The 21,234-nt window shown below is 34.4% G+C and overlaps 1 protein-coding gene across 2 annotated transcripts in view; it reads left to right on the top strand.

Moving 5' to 3' along the window:
• The window catches only part of LOC145318067 (F-box/LRR-repeat protein 20), a 94,188-nt gene that overhangs the window by 34,267 nt on the left and 38,687 nt on the right, over positions 1-21,234 (top strand). For both annotated transcript variants that reach the window (XM_080159399.1, XM_080159398.1), the window contains exons 3-4: positions 6,970-7,041; positions 8,052-8,135. In XM_080159399.1, the coding sequence (XP_080015525.1) occupies positions 6,970-7,041; positions 8,052-8,135 (156 nt within the window). The remainder of the gene's footprint in view (positions 1-6,969; positions 7,042-8,051; positions 8,136-21,234) is intronic.

The following is a 21,234-nucleotide window of genomic DNA, read 5'->3' as shown; positions in this document are numbered from 1 at the left end:
ATTGTTTTTTCTTAGGGTTTTAAGGTTTTAACTTAAATACACTGTGCCTATTCATATGGACATTATTTAAGATAATTCAGCAAGTTGGGGACCGACCCCAGGGGGCCCGCAGGGGTCAAGTGCATTTTCCCCAATATATATGTGGTGATACATCAAATTATAGGTTTTTTTAAGTCAAAGAACTCAAATTCAGAGCTAAAATAAGCAATAGACTAATCTGAAGCTAGCCCCAGCGGGCTAGGTTGGTTGCCCGCAGGGGTTAAGTGCATTTTTCCCAATATATATGTTGTTATACATAAAATTATAGGTTTTTTAGGCCAAGGAACTCAAATTCAGAGCTAAAATAATCAATAGACTAATCTGAAGCTAGCCCCAGCGGGCTAGGTTGGTGGCCCGCAGGGGTTAAGTGCATTTTTTCCAATATATATCTTGTTATATATCAAAATATAGATTTTTTAGGTCAAGAAACTCAAATTCTGAGCGAAAATTAGCATTGGACTAACCTGAAGCTAATCCTCCACACGGCTTAAGAGCATTTACCTAACCTAACCTAGAAACTTACTTATATTTTCACAGGTTTTTTTCTTGAATAAACTGTGTATTAATGAGGACTAGGCTGGTGGTGGGTGGCCCACAGGGCTTAAGTGCATTTTACCTGTCCATTCATGAGGACCTTATTTTAGATGATCCAGCAAGTCGAAGACTGACCTCAGTGGGCTAGGTGGGTGGCCCGCAGGGGTAAATGCATTTTTTTTTAAGTATGTGTTATTAAACATCAAATTATAGGTTTTATAGGTCAAGAAACTCAAATTTAGAGCTAATTAAAGCATCAGACTAATCTGAAGCTAGCCCCAGCGGGCTAGGTGGGTTGCCTGCAAGTCTTAAGTGCATTTTACCTAACCCAACCTAGAACCTTACTTGTTTTTTAGGTTTTTTTTCTAGAATAACCTGTGTCTATTTATGAGAACATTATTTAAGATAATCAAGCAAGTCGGGGACCGACCCCAGCAGGCTAGGTGGGTGGCCCGCAGGGGTTAAGTGCATTTTTAAAAAGTATGGGCTCAATACCAGCTGAGTATCCACAAATTCCCCAATAGTAGCTGAGTATCCACGCATATTTCCCAAGAGTAGTTGAATATCCACACTTTTCCCCTATGGTAGTTGAATATCCACAATAGTTTCCTATTGGTATTTCCATTATATCCTTTCATAATGCTGATTCCCATGACAATAAAGCACATTAATGCAAGCAATTCACACTTATCATTTAACTTTAATACAGATAAAGGAACCAAATATTGAAAATCCATAGAAGCGAAGCTCTGAAATGAAAGGACAAACTAACATTAACAGGATAATAATGCATAAGTCTATATAAAATTATTTTAATTATAGTAAATTTGTTGCAAATTTGCTTAAGTATATGCTACTGTTTAAGGACATACTGACATTTTTGGGACTTGATTATTGTACCTTATCGTAATAAGAATCAGTATTCCATAAATTATATATCCTTAAACTTATAAATAGTAAACACCATTTAGATATAAATTAATCTACGTATGTTTTTGTCTATAATTTAAGTTGTTCAAAGAATCCGAAAAATCTCCACCCACTTATTGCACCTTGCACGTTAAAACAAGGATGACAAAATCATTAAAAGCGTAGTTGGGCATACAATAATCAATTTGTTTGTTGGTAATTACGTTCTTTATAATCTGCTTTACAGGAATCATAAAGCCAAGTTTGAAATCGACGGACGGACAGACGCACAGACCCTTATTTTTTAAAATGATCAATCTACAGGGCTTATAATCCAATATTTTTTTTGGACCAAAAATTTCTAAAGCCACGATTTTATAGAGTTGATATAATTTCCTAGAAATGTAGAAAAACTTTGCTTTCATTTATACATTATATGAAAAAGGTTAAAAAGCAACATGTTTAAAATTGACCTACGGACTTTCTATTATAGAGTTGCTACGCTTCCTAAATAGTACCTTTTGTATTAAATCGATAGGACAATTCTAACATGTATAAATTAACAAAAAAGCTAACCACAATAAACGTTTAAAAACTTCCCCCCCCCCCCCCCCCCCCCAATGGTAGTTGAATATCCACACATTTTCCCAATGGTAGCTGAGTATCCAAAAATTACCCCAATAGTAGCTGAATATCCACGTGGATACTCAGCTGGAATTGAGCCAAAGTATGTGTTGTCATACATAAAATTATAGGTTTTTTAGGTCCAGAAATTCAAATTTAGAGCTAATAATAGAATCAGACTAATCTGAAGCTAGCTCCTGCGGGCTAGGTTTTACTTAGATACACAGAAAAGTGCACTACACCCTTGTGGGCCACCCACATAGCCCGCTGGGATTGGTCCCCAACTTGCTTATCTAAAATAATGTCCTCATTAATAGACACAGTTTATTCAAGGAAATAACAAAAAGAATAAGTAAGTTTCTAGGTTAGGTTAGGTAAAATGCACATAAGCCCTGCGGAAAATCTACCTAACCAGCAGGGGTTAGCTTCAGGTAAGTCTTATTCCAATTGTAGCCCTGAATTTGAGTTTCTTGACCTTAAAAACCTATATTTTTATATATAACAAGATATATAATGGACAATAATGCATTTAACCCCTGCGGGCCACCAACCTAGCCCGCTGGAGCTAGCTTCAGATTAGTCTTATGCTAATTCTAGCTCTGAATTTGAGTTAACTGACCTAAAAAACTTATAATTTGTATGTATGTATGATGGGTAAAATGAACCTAACCCCTGCGGGCCACCCACCTAGCCCGCTGGGGTCGGTCCTCGACTTGCTGGATCATCTTAAATAAAATCCTAATTAATTCAGTTCAGTTCAGTCGCGTCTCTCTTTTGGACTGTGGAGTCCAGAGAATACGGCCACCCTGCTCCTCCATGAATTCCTTTTTGTGGCAAGTGCTTCAGCTTCTCCCCATGTTAATTTCAAATTAAAGAGGTCCTTTTCAGTGCTCCGCCTCCAGGTCATTTTTGGTTGTCCCCGTTTACGTTTACCAGTGGTGGGGTTCCATTTTAAGCACTTTTTTGGAAACCTATTTTGTTCCATTCTGAGCACATGTCCTAGCCATCTTAGTCTTTTAAATTTCACTTCTGCTTCAATACTATTGCACTTGGTCTTAGCATACAGCTCAATGTTTGATATTTTGTTTGGCCAGAATATTTTGCAAATTCTTCTTAGGCAGCTATTGTGAAATGCATTAAGTTGATTTGTTTCAGTTTTCACAGTTCTCCAGCATTCAGCTCCATAAAGAAGAACTGATTTTACATTACTGTTGTAAAGTCTGATTTTTGTTTTCAGAGCAAGTTTCTTTGAATTCCAAACGTTGTGTAGACTGTTGAAAGCAACCCTAGCCTTATCAATCCTGGTTTTAATATCAGCTTTTGAGCCATTTTCACTGCTGATAACACTCCCCAAATAGGTGAATTTGTTGCTTTGTTTCAATTGTTCACCATTTATTGTTATAGTTTGATCAGGGTTTGTAGGTATATTCATAATTTCAGTCTTCTTGACATTAACAAAGAGCCCGACTTGTCCTGCGTATTTGACTAGTCTATCTGTCTTAGCTTGTAGATGTTTAATTGTTTCTGAAATCAGTGCCAGATCATCAGCAAAGTCCAGATCTTCTAGGTGTCCTAGTATGCCCAGCTGGAGACCACGTTTTTTGTCCTCTGTGGTTTTCTTCATCACCCAGTCAATGACCAATATAAATAGAATAGGTGATAAAATGCATCCCTGTCTAACTCCAGTGCTTATTTTAAAGAAATCAGATGTCTTATTGTTTCCAACTGAAACACAGGCTTGGAAGTTGTCATAAAATTTAGTTATCATAATTATCATCTTTTCAGGTATACCATAACTTCTTAGTATTTTCCAGAGTGTTTGTCTGTGTATGGAGTCAAAGGCCTTAGAGAAATCAACAAAATTTACATGGAGTGGCTTGTTAAATTCAACACATTGTTCAATAACTGTCCTAAGGGTGAAAATTTGGTCAACACAGCCTCTTCCAGCACGGAACCCAGCTTGTTCTTCTCTTAGTTTATTGTCAATTTTCTCATCAATTCTGTTTAAAATAACTTTACATAGGACCTTGCTTGGGATAGAAAGCAGCATAATTCCTCTCCAATTATCACAATTGTTCAAATCTCCCTTCTTAGGTAGTTTTATGATTATACCTTTAGACCAGTCAGTTGGTATCTTTTCTTGTCTCCAAATTTTATCAAAGAGATCAGTCAGAGTCCTAGCAGAAAGATCTATGTCTGCCTTAAGCATTTCAGCAGTTATCAAGTCAGGTCCAGGTGCTTTGTCGTTCTTTAGACTATGTATAGCAGCTTTAACTTCTTGAATAGTTGGTGGTCTTGTGTCTATGTCTATTTCATGTCCTGGTTCTGGTTCAGCAGTAATTTCAGGTTCAGGTCTGTTCAACACTTCTTCAAAATGCGATTTCCACCTTTCAGCAACTTCTTTTTCTGTAGTGAGTAATTTACCATCTTTAGCCTTGATAGTTTCACCACTCTTTTTGTTATATTTGCCACTTAATTGCTTGGTTATGTTGTATACTGTTTTCATGTTACCGAAGTCAGCTGCTCTCTGGGCCTTTTCAGCCAGATTGTCAATGTAATCTCTCTTGTCTTTCCTTGTGCGCTTTTTGACTTCTTTGTCTTTAGCAGTATATTCAGCTCTTAAATTGCCCATGTCAGCCAAATGTTGAGCATTATGAATTTTGTTTTTAAGATTCTTTCTCTCTTCTATTTTGTTCCATGTTTCTTCAGAGATCCAGTCCTTTTTCTCTGGTTTCTTGTGTCCTAGGATTTCCTTAGCAGTAGATTGAAAGTTTTCTTTAATTGAAGTCCAAGTGATCTCAGTCTCGTCATTTAGGTCCTCTAAGACTTGAAATCTATTTCTGAGTTTTAAGACAAATTCATTCTTTATCACTGGGTCCTTTAATCTTGAAGAATCATATTGTCTGCCAATCTCACTCTTTTTATCATGGCCAGTACGCTTCAGCTTTAATTTAATCTTACTGACAACTAGTTCATGGTCACTGAATATGTCGGCTCCTCTATAGCTCCTACAGTCTTGCATTGATTTGACCCATTTTCTATTGATCATAATATGGTCAATCATGTTTCTTGTTTGTCCATCAGGTGTTGTCCAGGTATATTTGTGAATGTTTTTGTGTTGGAATAATGTACCTCCTACGACCATATCATTATTTAAACAGAATTCAAGTAAAAGTTCTCCATTTTCATTTCTTGTACCTATGCCAAAGTGTCCCATTGCATTTTCCACTCCAGTCCTGTCAGTTCCTACTTTAGCATTCATATCTCCAAGAACTAGACACATGTCATGTTTGGGTACTGAGTTTCTGATTGATTGCAGTTGATCATAAAACTCTTGTTTTACTTCTTCACTTTTGTGATTTGTTGGGGCATAGCATTGGATAATGGTCAACTTGCAGTGCCTTGATTGGAACGGTCCTCAACTTGCTGGATCATCTTAAATAAAATCCTAATTAATAGACACAGTTTATTCAAGAAAAAAACTGTAAAAATATAAGTAAAGTACTAGGTTAGGTAAGGTAAATGCTCTTAAGCTCTGCAGAAAACCAACCTAGCCCGGGGGGGTTAGCTTCAGGTTAGTCTAATGCTAATTTTTGCTCAGAATTTGAGTTTCTTGACCTAAAAAACCTATATTTTGATATATAACAAGATATATATTGGAATAAATGCACTTAACCCCTGCGGGCCACCAACCTAGCCCGCTGGGGCTAGCTTCAGATTAGTCTAATGCTTATTTTAGCTCTGAATTTGAGTTCCTTGACCTAAATAACCTATACTTTGATGTATCACAACATATATATTGGGAAAAATGCACTCAACCCCTGCGGGCCAATTTTGGATTTTTTTGCCATTTAGATGTAATACATATAGGAGTAGGCTTATATATTAAGTTTGAAGGGTCTAGCTAAATATTTAGACCATTTTGCTCACGGTTCAGAACTTATGTCATTACGCACCCCCCCCCCCCCCCCCTTACAGCAATTGATTATGTTTTGGCGTGTTATTTTATTTGAACCTTTGAACTCAACTAAACATTTAATGATGTTTCATAAAAATTATTAACATTTCCAAGTTTTTTTTTTATAGAAAACCATGGTGAAACTTATTTTTAAAAATTGATGTTACGATATTAAACATAACCGTAGAATATTCACCAAAAAAACATTTAGAACATTTTTAGGGTCTACTAGTGGCAGTCTTTCAGCAGTTATATCGGTGTATTTCTTGCAGGCTTCCTTTAAACTATAGCTCCAGCCTCTGACAGCTCAAGTCTAAACAAGTCTTACAAAATGGTTTTAGAGATTTATACCCATAAAAGTTTAATTTCAACATATCTGCATGGTTCATTAAGGTTAGATCGGTTTTTATGGGTTTTATAGAGCTTCGGGCTGGGGGGTTGGCTGGGGTGTTGCTTCTCGATCAAACTGTAGATCACGTCTCTGATAGATTAGATTAAAAAATATGCTCTGATGATCAAATGGTTTATGAGATAGTTACGGTTAGGTTCATTTTTGTGGGATTTTAAACCCCGTGAAGCGAGGGGGAAAATTTAACTATTAATCACTTATTATTTGCTTTGACTTATGATGTTAACTAAATAAAAAGTTGCGCCCTTACGTACGAAAATCTGTAAAATGTTTCAACCTATGACATGTCTGGAATGTAACTCCACTTTTATCCTATTTGTTGATTTAGATAGTATGTCTCTAGATTATCTATATTTTGTTGATAAAACTTGTGAGATAAAAATAAATAGGAGTCAAAATTAGGTACCTACAAAATATATGCCAAAATATGGCAATCGACAGTCGACACCCCAAAAAGTAAACTTATATGTATCAAATAAAACTATATAATTTTTAGGTATCAAAATCCTGGAACAATCTTGCTCTAGATGGATCAAATTGGCAAAGTGTAGACTTTTTTCAGTTTCAAGTTAGTTTATTTTAGAATTAGATGTACATTACAGTGTCGCGTCCTAGAAATATTTTGTTAACATTTTGACCCCCAGCCAAAATATGGTTGATTTATGCAAAAACTTGACCCATGCAAAATATTTGGCGTTCTCCACTTTATTTTCAATTTTGAAAATTTGAGTGGGGCAAAAGTTTTTTAAGAATTCACCTCTGAAATTTACCAAAAAACAAGGATGACAACATCCATAAAAGCGAAGCTCTGAAACGGTAGGACAAACGAACATTTATACTTGTAGTGTGTCAGAACTGAAAAATCAGAACGTAATTATAAATGTCGAATCAAAATTTTAATTGAAAAACTGCTTAAATACAGGATAATGTTTTAGGACATACTTACATTTTTAGGACTTGATTATAGAGATGCTTTGCTTATAACATTGTACTTTGTTGTCCTAGGAATCAGTATTCCAAAAATCAAGCTAATCGGATGATTTTATCACATACATAGGGGGGAGGCGGATGTGCCACTTTTTGAAACCAAAAGTAAAACGTGCATGATCTCAGCCCATAAAAGAGTTACAGCTCTAAAATTCTGCACAGCAGTTGCTATTGTGGTGAACAATATGGAACTGTGAAGAAACGGCGGGGGGACCGCCGCTTCCCGCCGAATTTTTTTTGCCTTTTCTAGCCATTATAGACAATTTTCAATCATCTGAGATAAACTTTTTTTTCATAAAAATTTCGCCTTTATTTTCACTTGACACTTATATTAACATGTTTGAAATATTACAAGTGTCACGTGAAAATATAAGGGAAATTTTTATAAGAAGTTTATCTAAGATGATTGAGAACTCTCTAATTTGGCGAAGTTTCATAACAAAATTCGGATTCTAAGTGCCATTTGTGCATTGATTACGAAATTTTTTTGATTACGAAATTTTTTTCTTGGTTTTCTTCCTTTTTTCGCCTTATTGTAAGTGTCATTTTTCCCCTCTATATTTATATTTACTTAATTTTTCATCATTTTAGGTCGATATTGATAGCTATGTTGTAGAAAATCTTGCTAGAAGATGTGGAGGGTTTCTGAAAGTTTTGAGTTTGAGCGGTTGTCAGGTAAGGAGGGGGGGGGGGGGGGGGTTGTACACTTATTTGAAATGAAATTCAGTATCAAATTTTGCAGTGGATGGTTGGGCTTGTTTTTATAGTTATCAACCTAATTCTGTGTGTGTATATTTCAAATTCAATTATTATACATATGATAACGTTTTTGTAAGTGGATTATAGAAGAAAAAAAATTGGATATAATTAATCATAATACAAGAAAGAACATATAGTCATAAGTAAATAATTGCGACTTGACACCTCATTTATGACCATTCTGTGAAGTTTGAGGGTTTACCCAAGCCGCTGTTTGTGTTTTCTGATAAGGGAGTAAAAAATCCTTGGAGATGATTGCAGTTATTTAAACTGCATTAAATTCAATGTGATAAAAATGGTGGTTATTATGTGTTTATATTGGAATTTGTTTGTATATATAAAAAAATTGTAGAAATAATGAAGTTCAACAAGGATGACAACATCCATAAGTAGCGAAGCTCAAAATTTATTGATAGACATCAGGAAAAAAGTAATCTTTTGAGTATGTTAAAAAAAAACATAAATGGAATAAATCACAAAAACTTTAAAAATGTATGTCTTTTGAGGCATTTAGCTAAAAAGAAAAACGTAAAATCTATGAATAGCGAGTCTTTATTAAACTTTATGAAAATATATATAATGTTGACCTAATTAATTCCTAAAAATTCCAGCTCAAAATTTATTGATAGACATCTGGAAAAAAAGTAATCTTTTGAGTATGTTAAAAAAACATAAATAGAATAAATCACAAAAACTTAGTGTAATTTTTTAACTAACTAGCGGCTTCGCCCCTAGCCTCTAGGGGCTTTGCCCCAAGAGATGATAAAAAAAAGTTAAGGTGAAATTCGTAAAAAAAATAATGACCAAGGATATCTCCTACAAAAAAAAAATGGGGGAGGAATTTTTTTCTTTTTGGGGGGGTTGGGGGTGTCCCACCCCCAAAGAAAATAGCCTAAAACCACCACAGGACCAGTAGGTATATTCCCTGAAGAGTAGAATCCGATCGGTTCAGTGGTTACCGAGATCTTAAGCTTCAGACGGACGGAGGGATAGACATCAAGCTACTTTGTATTATACTTCGCCCCTAGCCTCTAGGGGCTTCGCCCCATGAGGTAATGGAAAGTCAACCCTTCAAAAAAGTTATTCTTTACCGAATTACTCTTTAGTAAAATTAAACCCAGGTTGTTGACAAAAATAAAAGAAAATAAAATATTTGGAAATGGTAAAAATAACCTAAAACCACCGGAGGACCAGTAAGTATATTCCCAGAAGAGTAGACCCCAATTTGTTCAGCAGTTACTGAGATTTTACAAAAAATGTAAAAAAATTTGGGAGGGTGGTTTTTTTTTAGTTTTTGGGGGGGTTGGGGGTGTCCCACCCCCAAGGAAAATAGCATAAAACCACCACAGGACCAGTAGGTATAATCACTGAAGAGTAGAGCCCAATCAGTTCAGTGGTTACTGAGATCTTAAGCTTCAGACGGACAGACAGACAGACAGACGGACAGACATCAAGCTACTTTGTATTATAGATGTCTGGCATTTGTCTGGCATTAAGTTGTATTAGAAGATTAGATGGGAGATTATTTTTAGTAGCGAAGCTACTCTATAATTGGAAATGTCCGTCCGTCCGTCCGTCTGATCATCTGTCCGTCCGTCCAACTGTCTGAGACAAAGTGGGGGAAACGTGATTTTCTCAGCTTCTATTAAAGATAGACAGCTGAAATTTTTAGTGAAGATTCCTATGACATATGCACATCTAATCTATACATTGTTCTGTATGTTAATTGGGGTGCTAGATCGATTCCTAGACTTTTTGTTTTTTTAATTTTCTCGACTCCTTCTCAAGACAAACAACTGAAATTTTCAGGGATTAAGGAAATTTGCATCCACATCCAACATATTTTTACTAAGTTTCATTATGATTTGTATATTGATTGGGGTGCTAGATCGATTCCTAGTTTTTCAAGTTTTCATGATTATCTCAACTCCTGTTCAAGATAAACTGTTGGAAAGAAGGTGTATCAACTTTTTTTTTATAGCTAGCCGGTTCTTTTAGTAAGTAGTAGATGTAAAATTTTTCATAGAATTCAGATATGCAATCGGTTTTTTTGTAGACCTCTTATTTTTTAAGTAATTTAAGTTTTTTAAAAAAATAATTAAGTCGGTTTTAAGGTACTAAAACGCAACAAAATAAAAGAAGAAAATGGCCAGTAAGAACAAAAATAGTAAGATCTTTAATTTGACACCTTACTTTTAAAATTCTGTTGAGTAATTATTGAAAAAATCTATTTTTTTAACCTCGGTTTAATAAAAACTTTAGACCTAAATATTTTCTCAAACAGACATAAAAAACATGGGTTCATATATACCTTTAGAATCAGAAAAATATTACGAATCCATTGTAAGCAAAATTGAAAAAAATTAAAAATTAAACAAATGGCCAATTGTATTTTTTGTTCAGGCAACACTATCGTCTTCCCTTTTTTACCCCCTCTTTATCCCCTTCCCATTTTTATACTCAATTCAAGAATTAAGACGTTGCCTGTACAATATAATATGATATTTTCATATAATTCCTTTTATTGTAGTTTATATACTATGTTGTAAACTTTTTTTTTCAATTTTGCTTACAATGAATTCGTAATATTTTTCTGATTCTAAAGGTATATATGAACCCATATTTTTTTATATGTGAAATAATAAAATTAAGTTCAAAGTTTTTATTCTCGTGGGTTAAAAAAATCGATTTTTTCAATAATTACCTGACAGAATTGACAAAGTAAGGTGTCAAATTAAAGATCTTACTATTTTTGTTCATAATGGCCATTTTCTTTCTTTTTTTTGTTGCATTTTAGTACCTTAAAATCGACTTCATTTTTTTTTTTTTAAACTTAAATTACTTAAAAAATAAGAGGTCTACAAAAAAACCGATTGCATATCTAAATTCTATGAAAAATTTTACATCTACTACTTACTAAAAGAACCGGCTAGCTATAAAAAAAAAGTTGATACACCTTCTTTAAGGGATTAATTAAGTCAACATTCCACACATTTCTAAGTTTTTAAAGATATGATAATTGGTTGGGGTGCTAGATCGATTCCTAGTTTTAAAGTTTTCATGATTTTTTTCGACTCCTGTTCAAGATAAACAGCTGCAATTTTTAGAGATTTATTAAGTCAACATTATACATATTTTCACCAAGTTTGTTAAAGACTTTCTATTGGTTGGGGTGCTAGATCGATTCCAGATTTCACGTTTTTCTTCTTAGCTTAATGCTTCAAACGATAATATACATTCTTAAAAGGTTTCTTGATTTATTTCATTTACCTATGTCTTTTAACATACTCAAAAGATTATTTTTCCGGATGTCTATCAATAAATTTTGAGCTTCGCTACTTATAAATGTTGTCATCCTTGTTGAAGATTAAATTGTATAAATCTAAGGACTTATTTTTGGGAGACCTACATAATAGAAAAATGCTAACCCCCAACCTTAGCTAGCAACATTCTGATGCTAGGCCAAATTTGTTATGTATGTTGCAGAAGTGAATATATATAAGTATAATTCTATAACTAATATCTAGCAGATTAAGTTGTATTAGAAGATTAGATAGAAGATTATTTTTTGAAGATTAAGTTGTAGTGGAAGATTAGATGGAAGATTATTTTTTGAAGGTTAGATGGACTATGTAATATTATTTATTTTCTTGGGAAGAAGTGGCCGTTTTAGGTAAAATATTTTAAATTTGAAGAATTTTATTTTTATAAGTGAAGGCGGAGATGACATAGTAGCGATTTGAATTTATGACGATTATAAAATTTGAAGATGAAGGGTAGTTATTGGCTTGGAAACTTGGTTGACATTGAATTTGGGTTTGTAGATATTATCACTTAAATCCATTTTAAATGTAGATTCTAGAAGTTTTGTCTTAAAATAAATATTTTTATATAACTAAAGTTGGATTTTTGTGTGAAGTTACTTACTTAAGTCACAAGTTAGTTCACTTCAGCTTTCACATTGTGCATGCGACTGCATGCTATGAGAGCTTACACTAAACAACTAATTCTTGTTGTTAAATCTCTTATATGATTGGATCTACCTGTAAAACTTGAAAATTTAATTTTAGAACTTTCCTACTAGGGGCTAGTGAGTTAAAACAACCCCCAAAACACTAAAAGCACTAAGCTTATCTTTAAATTTATTTTAAATTTATCAAGCTGAGTTTTAATGGAAACTTTATTTACTCATCTGAACTAAGTTGCCATTTTAGATTTCATTTTGGAATTTTCCTTCTAGGGGCTAGTGGGATATAAACTCCAACCTCCAAAAAAATCAGAGTTCAGAGCTTATCTTTAATGATATCGTGCTTATTTTTTCATTTAAACTTTTTTCACATAGCAGAACTAAGTAACTAATACAGATTTTATTTTGGCACTTTCCTTCTAGGGGCCAGTTGGGTAAAAAAACCCGGTAATTTCCTCTTACGCTGTGTTTTTTATATTTTGAAATTTGGGTACAAAGGAGCGCAAGATGATATATGAGAGACACGACAAGGGAGAAAGGCAAAGAGTAGGGCAAGCACATAATTTTTTTTTCAATTTTGAAAATTTGAGTATCCCGCCCCCCCCCCCCCCCCCCCCTCCAGACAACGAACTACTCTTTTCAGAGCGCTCGGCTCCCTAGCCTGCCTAGCAGCAGCGCTCGTCTTCCTAGCCTATGACCTAACCCAACCTAAAATAGTTTTTTTTGTCGGCCCCCTTGCCTGCCTAGCCACAGCGCTAGGCCCCCTTGCCTGCCTAGCCACAGTGCTCGGCTCCCTAGCCTATAACCTAACCTAACCTAAAATAGATTTCGTTGTGCCTTCCCTTTTTCTTCCCCTTTACACTCAATCCCCCCTACTATTACCTTTGCGGCGGTAGTATTTAGTTGTCAGGGGGCAAAGGAAGTCATTGTTTGAGCGGATTTTCCGTAAAGGTGTTTTTTCTAGGACTTTAAAATAGGAATTGAACTCTGAAATTTTGCATTTTGCTTTAAATTAGGGTTGGGCCGGATAATGTTTTGGCCGGATATATGGCCAATTTATTAGATATTGAAGTAGCCAAAAAAATCTTTATAAACTGGGGTTTTATTTTTATAAAATCAAGGTCAAAACTTAAAAATTAAGTAACTATTAAATGAAAATAATTTACTGAACAATTAATACCCTCAATCTGTAATATTAACCCCTAACGGTAGGAGGATGGGCGGGAAGGTGGCGTTGAACCCCCCCCACCCCCCACCCATAGTCGTCCAAGGGGGGGGGGGCACAGTAGGATTTTTGGTCATTTTTTAAATTTCCTCAATTTTGAGTTAAATGTCCCAAACCATTACCATTCAAAAGTTGCCATACAACAGATTTTTTTATATACTATAAAATTTTAGGCAAAATACAGCAGTTTTGCTGAACGTGGTCAAAGGAATATTTTTAAAAAGTGAATTTTTTCATTAAAATCATCATACATTGCTTTTCCTACTTTTTCCTAGAATAAATTGGTGTAAAAATCTGATTAAATGATATGTAACAATATTTCATTGATATAGACAGATGTTTCTACTTTAAAATGCCAAGAAAAATAAGAAAAGTTGTCATAAATCTGTAATTTAAAATCCAAGAACACCTCAAATTGCATCTGAAAATAACATGTATTTTTTACGTTTAAAGGTTTTTCTAACTTGGGGCTACGAGGTGCCAAAAGTTATTTAGGCCCTGATTAAATTCAAGTATTCATAATTCAAGATTAGTTGATAATTCTTGGCACCTCGTAGCCCCAAAATGGTAAATTAGCTTTAAAAATGGACAATTCTTAATCTTATTTATATGGTGCATTATTTGACAAATGTACCACTTTTCTGCACTACCTCTCCGATTTTGTTAATACTCTATATTTTGGTCCGTTGGGTCCATTCAAGGATGCTGGATGGCCAAAAAGAAGACGTTGATTTATCAAGATAACTGTGAAATACTTTTATTTAGGCATTTTAATTTACTAAATTTCATGTGAAGTAATTTTTCTTGTATATCCAACCGATTTTTTGTCAAAAGGAATTTCAAATGCACATGATTTATGTTTCTTTTATCACCTATGTTATAGCAATTATTTATGCTATATTCACTTAATTTTCTTGTTTTAACAATTGAAATCCATCTTGACGAAAAACGGTTAGCTGCACCAAAAATTTTACTTAATATGAAAGTAAATTAATTTATCTTGATAAATCAACGTTTTCTTACCACAAATGCCCATTACAACCTCCGGAACGGCAAAAACGTAAAAAAATTCCGCCTTCGGTTTTTGCATGAATAACAAATGATGTGTCTTGAAAAGTTCTACAAAAATGAAGAAATAGTCTATGGCCCTAAAACGACTCCTTCCCCCAAAAAATGGGCAAAAACCATCATTTTTCAAAAACATGCACAGGGTGTCCCAAAAATGTAAAAAATTGTAAAATAGGCAAATATTATTGTTATTAGTCAAAATCTGTATCTATATGACAGTTTTAAGTAACTTAAAAATAGAAAAAAAATTATAAAAAAAACAAAAAAAGATTTTCTCTTTTTTTGAAAATACAGGGTGTCCAAAAAATATGAAAATATTGATCTGGTCAGAAAACACTATGGCCAAACATACTAAGACACATATTAGAGTAATTTGAAAAAAATAGCTAATTTGGACCAAGTTTTAGCTCTACAGACGCAAAAATCACATTTACAGGGTGTCCCAAAGTGAAATTTGACAACCTTATAGTCCCGGGTGGTCCGAACCGTTATATACCACATATGCACACAGATAAAACACAGGATTTAAGCCAAAAAAATGATTTTTTTCGGACAGGTATTTTGGGTATTACGCTAGATATCCAAAATACACTTTTTGTTGGACACCCTGTAAAATTTTGGCCAAAATAGCATTATGTGCGCTTTTTACATGAATAAACGATCATTTTGGTGTATAAAATGTATAGATTGGATGTAAGATTGATGAAAAAATTAATTTTTAAAATTGTGAAAAAATGGGTGTTTTTTACATTTTTGTTACCTACCTTCATAGATAGCTAGATATCTAGACATCCAGGGACTCTGAAACTTTTTTTTGGCCATCCAGCATCCTTGAATGACCCAACGGACCAAAATATAGAGTATTAACAAAATCGGAGAGGTAGTGCAGAAAAGTGGTACATTTGGCAAATAATGCACCATATATATCAAGTGCTATTATGAAGTCAAAATACCATCTTTTAAAAGAGTTTAATATAATATATATATTTTACTAGAGGCTGCATCCCTATCAATTAATGGCTCTGTATTAAAGAAGTGAGAAGAGGTTTAAAAAATACCTTAAAACCTTCCTAGGACCTATGTATGTAAATCTTTCTTAAAATGAAGAACTCAATCAATTAGGTAGTTATTGAAATTTTAAGCTTAAGACTTAAAAACTTACTACTTTATATAATACTAGTGGCTTCGCCCCTAGCCTCTAGGGGCTTTACCCCAAGAGGTATAATTACATCTTCTATTACTTACCCAGCAGAACCAAATTTTCGCACCTACCCAGCAGGAAAACATTTTGCGATTAAATTCGCAAAATTCGTAAAATTCATAAAATTCGTAAAATTTGTAAAAAAAAAAAATGGGGGGGGAATTTTTTGTTTTTTGGGGGGTTGGGGGTGTCCCACCCCCCAAGAAAATAGCTTAAAACCACCGCAGGACCAATAGGTATATATGCCCATTCGGTTCAGTGGTTACCGAGATCTTAAGCTTCGTTCTACTTTGTATTATAGAAGATATAAACCTATTTATAGCACAACTAATCTATAAATCATAATGTCCGTATGTCTGTAAATCTGTCCATTTGTACGCAAGAAATGTTATTGGCGGAAATATGAATTTCTCAGTAGCTATTCAAGAGACATCTGAAAATGAATGTGAATATTCCCTACACTAATGAGCAGCCAGTTTATAATAATATTAGTCTGTCAGTCTATTGTTAATTCTCTGACAGACAATTGATTTGTAATTTAAAAATTTCATTTACTTAGCTGTTATTTTAAATAAACAGCTGATTTTTATATAATAATAATTTTCCTCATATCTATATCTTGATTGGTACGTCAGTATGTCTGTAATGCTTTAGCGGTCATCTTTCATAAAATGGCTTTACAATTAGATAAAATTTTTGTGCTAGTCTTAATAAGAGTTTTGGTTTAGAATAATTTATATATGATACTTTTTGGATCCAAGCTCAATATTTCTAAATACATGAAGGTCATGCTGTCTGCCTATCTGAAATTGACAAACTAGCTTTTTTCTACATTTTTTGTCCGTCTGTTCTTATATAACTCTGTGTAAAATATTTAATTATATTAAAGGTAAAATATCAACTATTAAGTGCTATTGGTCTCTAAATGTAATGGAATTAATCTTATAATCTACTTTCATTTACTCTATTACCTCAATGTTCGTCCAACTTATAATATTCTTAACATTTAAAAGATTTGAAAAATTTTAAAAGTTTACAATATAACAAGAATGACAATATCCATAAGTAGCGAAGCACAAAAAAATTAGAATATACAAAAAGGCAAAATGGGGTGGTGGAACAGTTGTTCAGTTGTCAGTCATAACAAAAGAGAGAGAGAGAGATTATGGAAAAACTCAAAAAAATCACAAAACCTCTAAAAAATGAGACTTATGTCTTTTGAAGAATGACCGACAGATAAACGGACAAAATAATGTATAGAAATCTTCACTACAGCGGTGAAAATCACATTTCTTCTATGGTGTTATGGACTGATATGTTATATTTTTTAAGATGTTTAAAAAGTCATATATATTTATAAAAAAAAACGTTAGGTAGAAATCATAATAATATACATAAGCTGTAATACTTTTTGTTATTGATAATATGATCTAGAACAACACTCTTAGATATCCTATAATATAACCTAAAGTTTTTTGTCTGAAGCTTAAGATCTTAATAAATACTGAAATTAGGTTTTCTTAATTAAACCCGTGTTGGTTTTATGCTATTTCATTTTTAGATTTAAGACTTCAGGGTATTTTTCTAGCCCTTCTCTGTCTCTTTTAATACAAAGCCCCTTAACTCCGGGGCGCAGCCACTAGCACTTAATTTAAAGTAGATTCATTTGATTTGAAGAATATTCTTACTAAAAACACCATGAATTAAAATCAGTTTATCGATTTGAGAACGTAAGTAAAATCATTAACAACATCACCTATTTTTTTCTATTTTCATGGCATAATAGGGCTCGGCAGCCTGTATGCCTCAGGAAAACCCTTTACAATTTTAAAAATCAACTGAGAGAAAGTTTAAACTTGACCCAACTTGGCATTCCCTCTTGTAAAGAAATCTTTTTAAAACATCAAAATGGATCTAAATTTGTGGCTTAGACACGGCTGACGCGCGGTTGCCGAGCCCTGCATGATATTGTTGAAAAACTATGTATATTAATCGTAATCACCTTAATAAGACCTAACAGTTATAATAAGTTATAATTGAGGTATAAGTCAGTGCTAAAAAACTTTTCTCTCCAAAATGAATTAAATTGGAAATTTTGAATTTTTAACCATTTGAGTAGGTTAGTTCTAGGGACATTTTCTTAACCAGAATTACACTAATATGTGCATAATATGTTATATTATACAAGCCATTAACTGTATGTGATAGGTTTTAACTTTATTTTCATTTAATATAAGCTTTAGTTGGCATTTGTGACTGGTAAAGTTAAAAAATCTCCAAAACCGCCAAAAATTCCACTGTGGGGGGGGTAAAGGGGCGATTACCCCCCCCCCCCCAAACGAATTTTTCATTTAACCCCCCCCCCCCCCCCATTTAAAATTTACCCCTACCCAGGGGGTGCCGTAGGCACCCCAACCATTTAGGAGGGGGTATTTACCCCCCCTTACAATTTTTTTTGGGGGGGTATCTGTAACAAAAAAAAATTTTGCGCTTCGCGCGCATTTTTAATACTAAATATTTAATCAAAGGGGGGGGGGGGGTGGAATGTGGTGACTCGTGCCACGACATACCAGCAATTTTATTTTGGGTGCTACTCCCTTAGTTTTAGAGATAATTGTGTGAAATCTTTTGGGCTGGGTCAGTAATTACCCCAACTACTGGTATCTTTCAAAAAAAACGGCGGCGGGTCCGCCGTTCGCCGCCATTTTCCGCCGCCGACAAAAAAAATTGCATTTCTCGCCGAATTAGGCAATTTGGAATCATTTGAGACCATGTTTTTTTTTTCAAAAATTTTTCCCCTTATAACCAACCCTGCGGGGGGACTTAGTCATTTTTTTCAAATTCTCGTTTATCAAGGTATATCTTAAATTCAGTGCCTCTCCTAAGCTTTTAAAGATATTGAGACAAAACCTTTTGAGGTAGATCAGTAAAAAATATTTGAATAAAAAATGGCGGCGGTACCGCCGCTCCCGCCGTCCACCGCCATTTTCCGCCGCCGCCGCCAAAATTTTTTTTATTGTATTTCTCGCCTAATTAGGTAATTTGGAATCATTTGAGACCATGTTATTTTTTTCAAAAATTTTTCCCCTTATAACCAGTCATTTTTTTCAAATTCTCGTTTATCAAGGTATATCTTAAATTCAGTGCCTCTACTAAGCTTTTAAAGATATTGAAACAAAATCTTTTGAGGTAGGTCAGTAAAAAATATTTGAATAAAAAATGGCGGCGGTACCGCCGCTCCCGCCGTCCACCGCCATTTTCCGCCGCCGCCGCCAAAAATTTTTTTATTGCATTTCTCGCCGATGTAGGCAATTTGGAATCATTTTTTCAAAAATTTTTCCCCTTATAACCAACCCTGCAAAATCTTTTGAGGTAGGTCAGCAAAAAAATATTTGAATAAAAAATGGCGGCGGTACCACCGCTCCCGCCATCCACCGCCATTTTCCGCCGCCCACAGGACGGCTTGTAAGGGGAAAAATTGTTGAAAAAAATAATATGGTCTTATTTTCACAGTAGGTTTTCTTTTATTTCTAGCCCCTGCGGGGCAATCATTAACCTTTATCTTACCTAACCTAACCTAAAATAACATATCTAAAGCCACTGTGATATGATGAAACGCCCCTTTAAAAGTTTCCTTTAATCTTACTATATTACGAATTCGCCAATTATGACCAATAAGGGGGGAGGGGGTTAACCCTTAACGGTCGGGGAGGGGGGGGCGTTGAACGCCCCCCCTATTCGGTTTTTTCTATCTCATTTTCTGTGTGTGAAAGATAAAGAGCCCAAACTGCTTGACTTTTTAAGTATGGGTATGACACATAACTGAGAGTTGGAATTTTTTGAATATCTCCATCCTGGCGGGCACAGGATGCCAGCAAACCTGGCAGGGTCATCCAGGTAAAGAGCAAAAATATTTTTTTGACTAAAACAAAGCATTTTATCATACCAAAATACTAAAAAATCCTCTAGTAGTACATCCTTATATGAATTACAGGTGTTCAAGTCACTTTCAGGTTCCAGGTATGATCCTGCAGGTCCTGATCCTCCAGGTCTCCAGAAATCTTTAAAAGGCTCCTGTGGCCGCAATTTTTGACTTAGAGACTTCAAATTTTAAACTTAAGCTTTTCTTACATGTCTACATAACGTATTAAAATTTCATGAAGATCCGCTGCCGTTTTCCCGCCGACCGCCGACTGCGGCGGCTGGCAGCTGCCAAGTACAGCTGCGGCCGCTGAAATTTATATTTTGATATTTCTAATGTAAAATTTACATAAAAATTAACATTTTCTGGGAAAAAATTTTTCTTCTAGTTTCAAAAATAAAAAAATTACAGCCGTTTGAAATTTTTAAATAAAAAAAGACCTAAAAACAAAGGTTGTTAAATAAAAGGGTGAAGGAAGCGAAAATTGACTTAGACTTATATAAGGTCGGAAATTCATTATCAAACAGGGGACTTGCACAAAAAAAATTAGCCCTCTAGCTCTAATAGAAACTGAGATAATTAGGGGGGGCGTTGAACGCCCCCCCCCCCCCGACCGATTAAGGTGCGGCAAGGGGCCCGACTGTAAAGGGTTAATGCAACCATCTTGTAATCAATGATTAAATGGTACTTAGAATCCGAATTTCGTTACGAAATTTGGCATGAGTAATCCTTGACTACAAAAAGTTAGAAAAGTAACAGCGAACGGTTGGTGGCTCAGCCGTTTAGCAATTTTTAAAGCTATTTTCAGGGCAAATCCGTCACAAAACCTATCTCCACATAATACTCTTTGCCGCTCAAAAACGTTTTCAAACTGTTCTAGCCGGTAGTTGCTAGTACTAGAAATTAACAAAGTAGTTTTTGGTATCATCTCACATGATTTAAAGCAAAAATATGTTGATTGCTATGTGATTTATGACAGATTTGCCCTAAAAAAAGCCAAAAACAGCTAAACGGCTGAGCTGTTAGCTGTTACTTTTTCAACTTTTTGTTCAATTTAGGGAAAATATACCTACCAAGGATTACTAATTTACAAGTACATTTTAAACTGCTTTGACATATATCTAAGTCTTTTTTGTGTGTAAATGAATAACATTATATAAAAACCTATATCATATGATGTTCAGTAAAGTTTATCGTTTTTTTTGTGTGTAATTTCAATTTCAATTTAAAAGACATGTTTTTTAAAAACCCTAATTAAAAACACAACAATCTACCTATATTCCTGACTTGATGAAATAACACCACCATTTTTGTTTAAAGGGGGTGTAAAATTTTCTAGGAGCGTTTTGCGCACCGCCCTAGCAAATCCTTTCAAACACCACTTTTAAAAATTGACAGACTTTTAAAGTGCCATTTAAAAGGGTGGGAGATGGTGATATAACGTTTGGCATTATCCTCTTGGTAATATTTTTTTCACTTTTGAAAATTTTTATCCCCCCCTGCCTATAACCTAACCTAAAATAGTTGTTCTCTGCCAGAGTCATAGTTCTGTCAGGGGTGTCTGTTTGTACCAAAGGATCTTGCTAACCGCTGAACCGATCAGGTTCTCCTTAACAGAGTAGCTTTCCTTAG

This window comes from Acartia tonsa, chromosome 4, assembly GCF_053477335.1.
Source record: "Acartia tonsa isolate MP-2025a chromosome 4, ASM5347733v1, whole genome shotgun sequence".
In the NCBI taxonomy this organism is placed as follows: Eukaryota; Metazoa; Arthropoda; class Copepoda; order Calanoida; family Acartiidae; genus Acartia; species Acartia tonsa.
The sequence above is the reverse complement of the archived record's forward strand: the minus strand, read 5'-3'. Positions and strand labels throughout refer to the sequence as shown.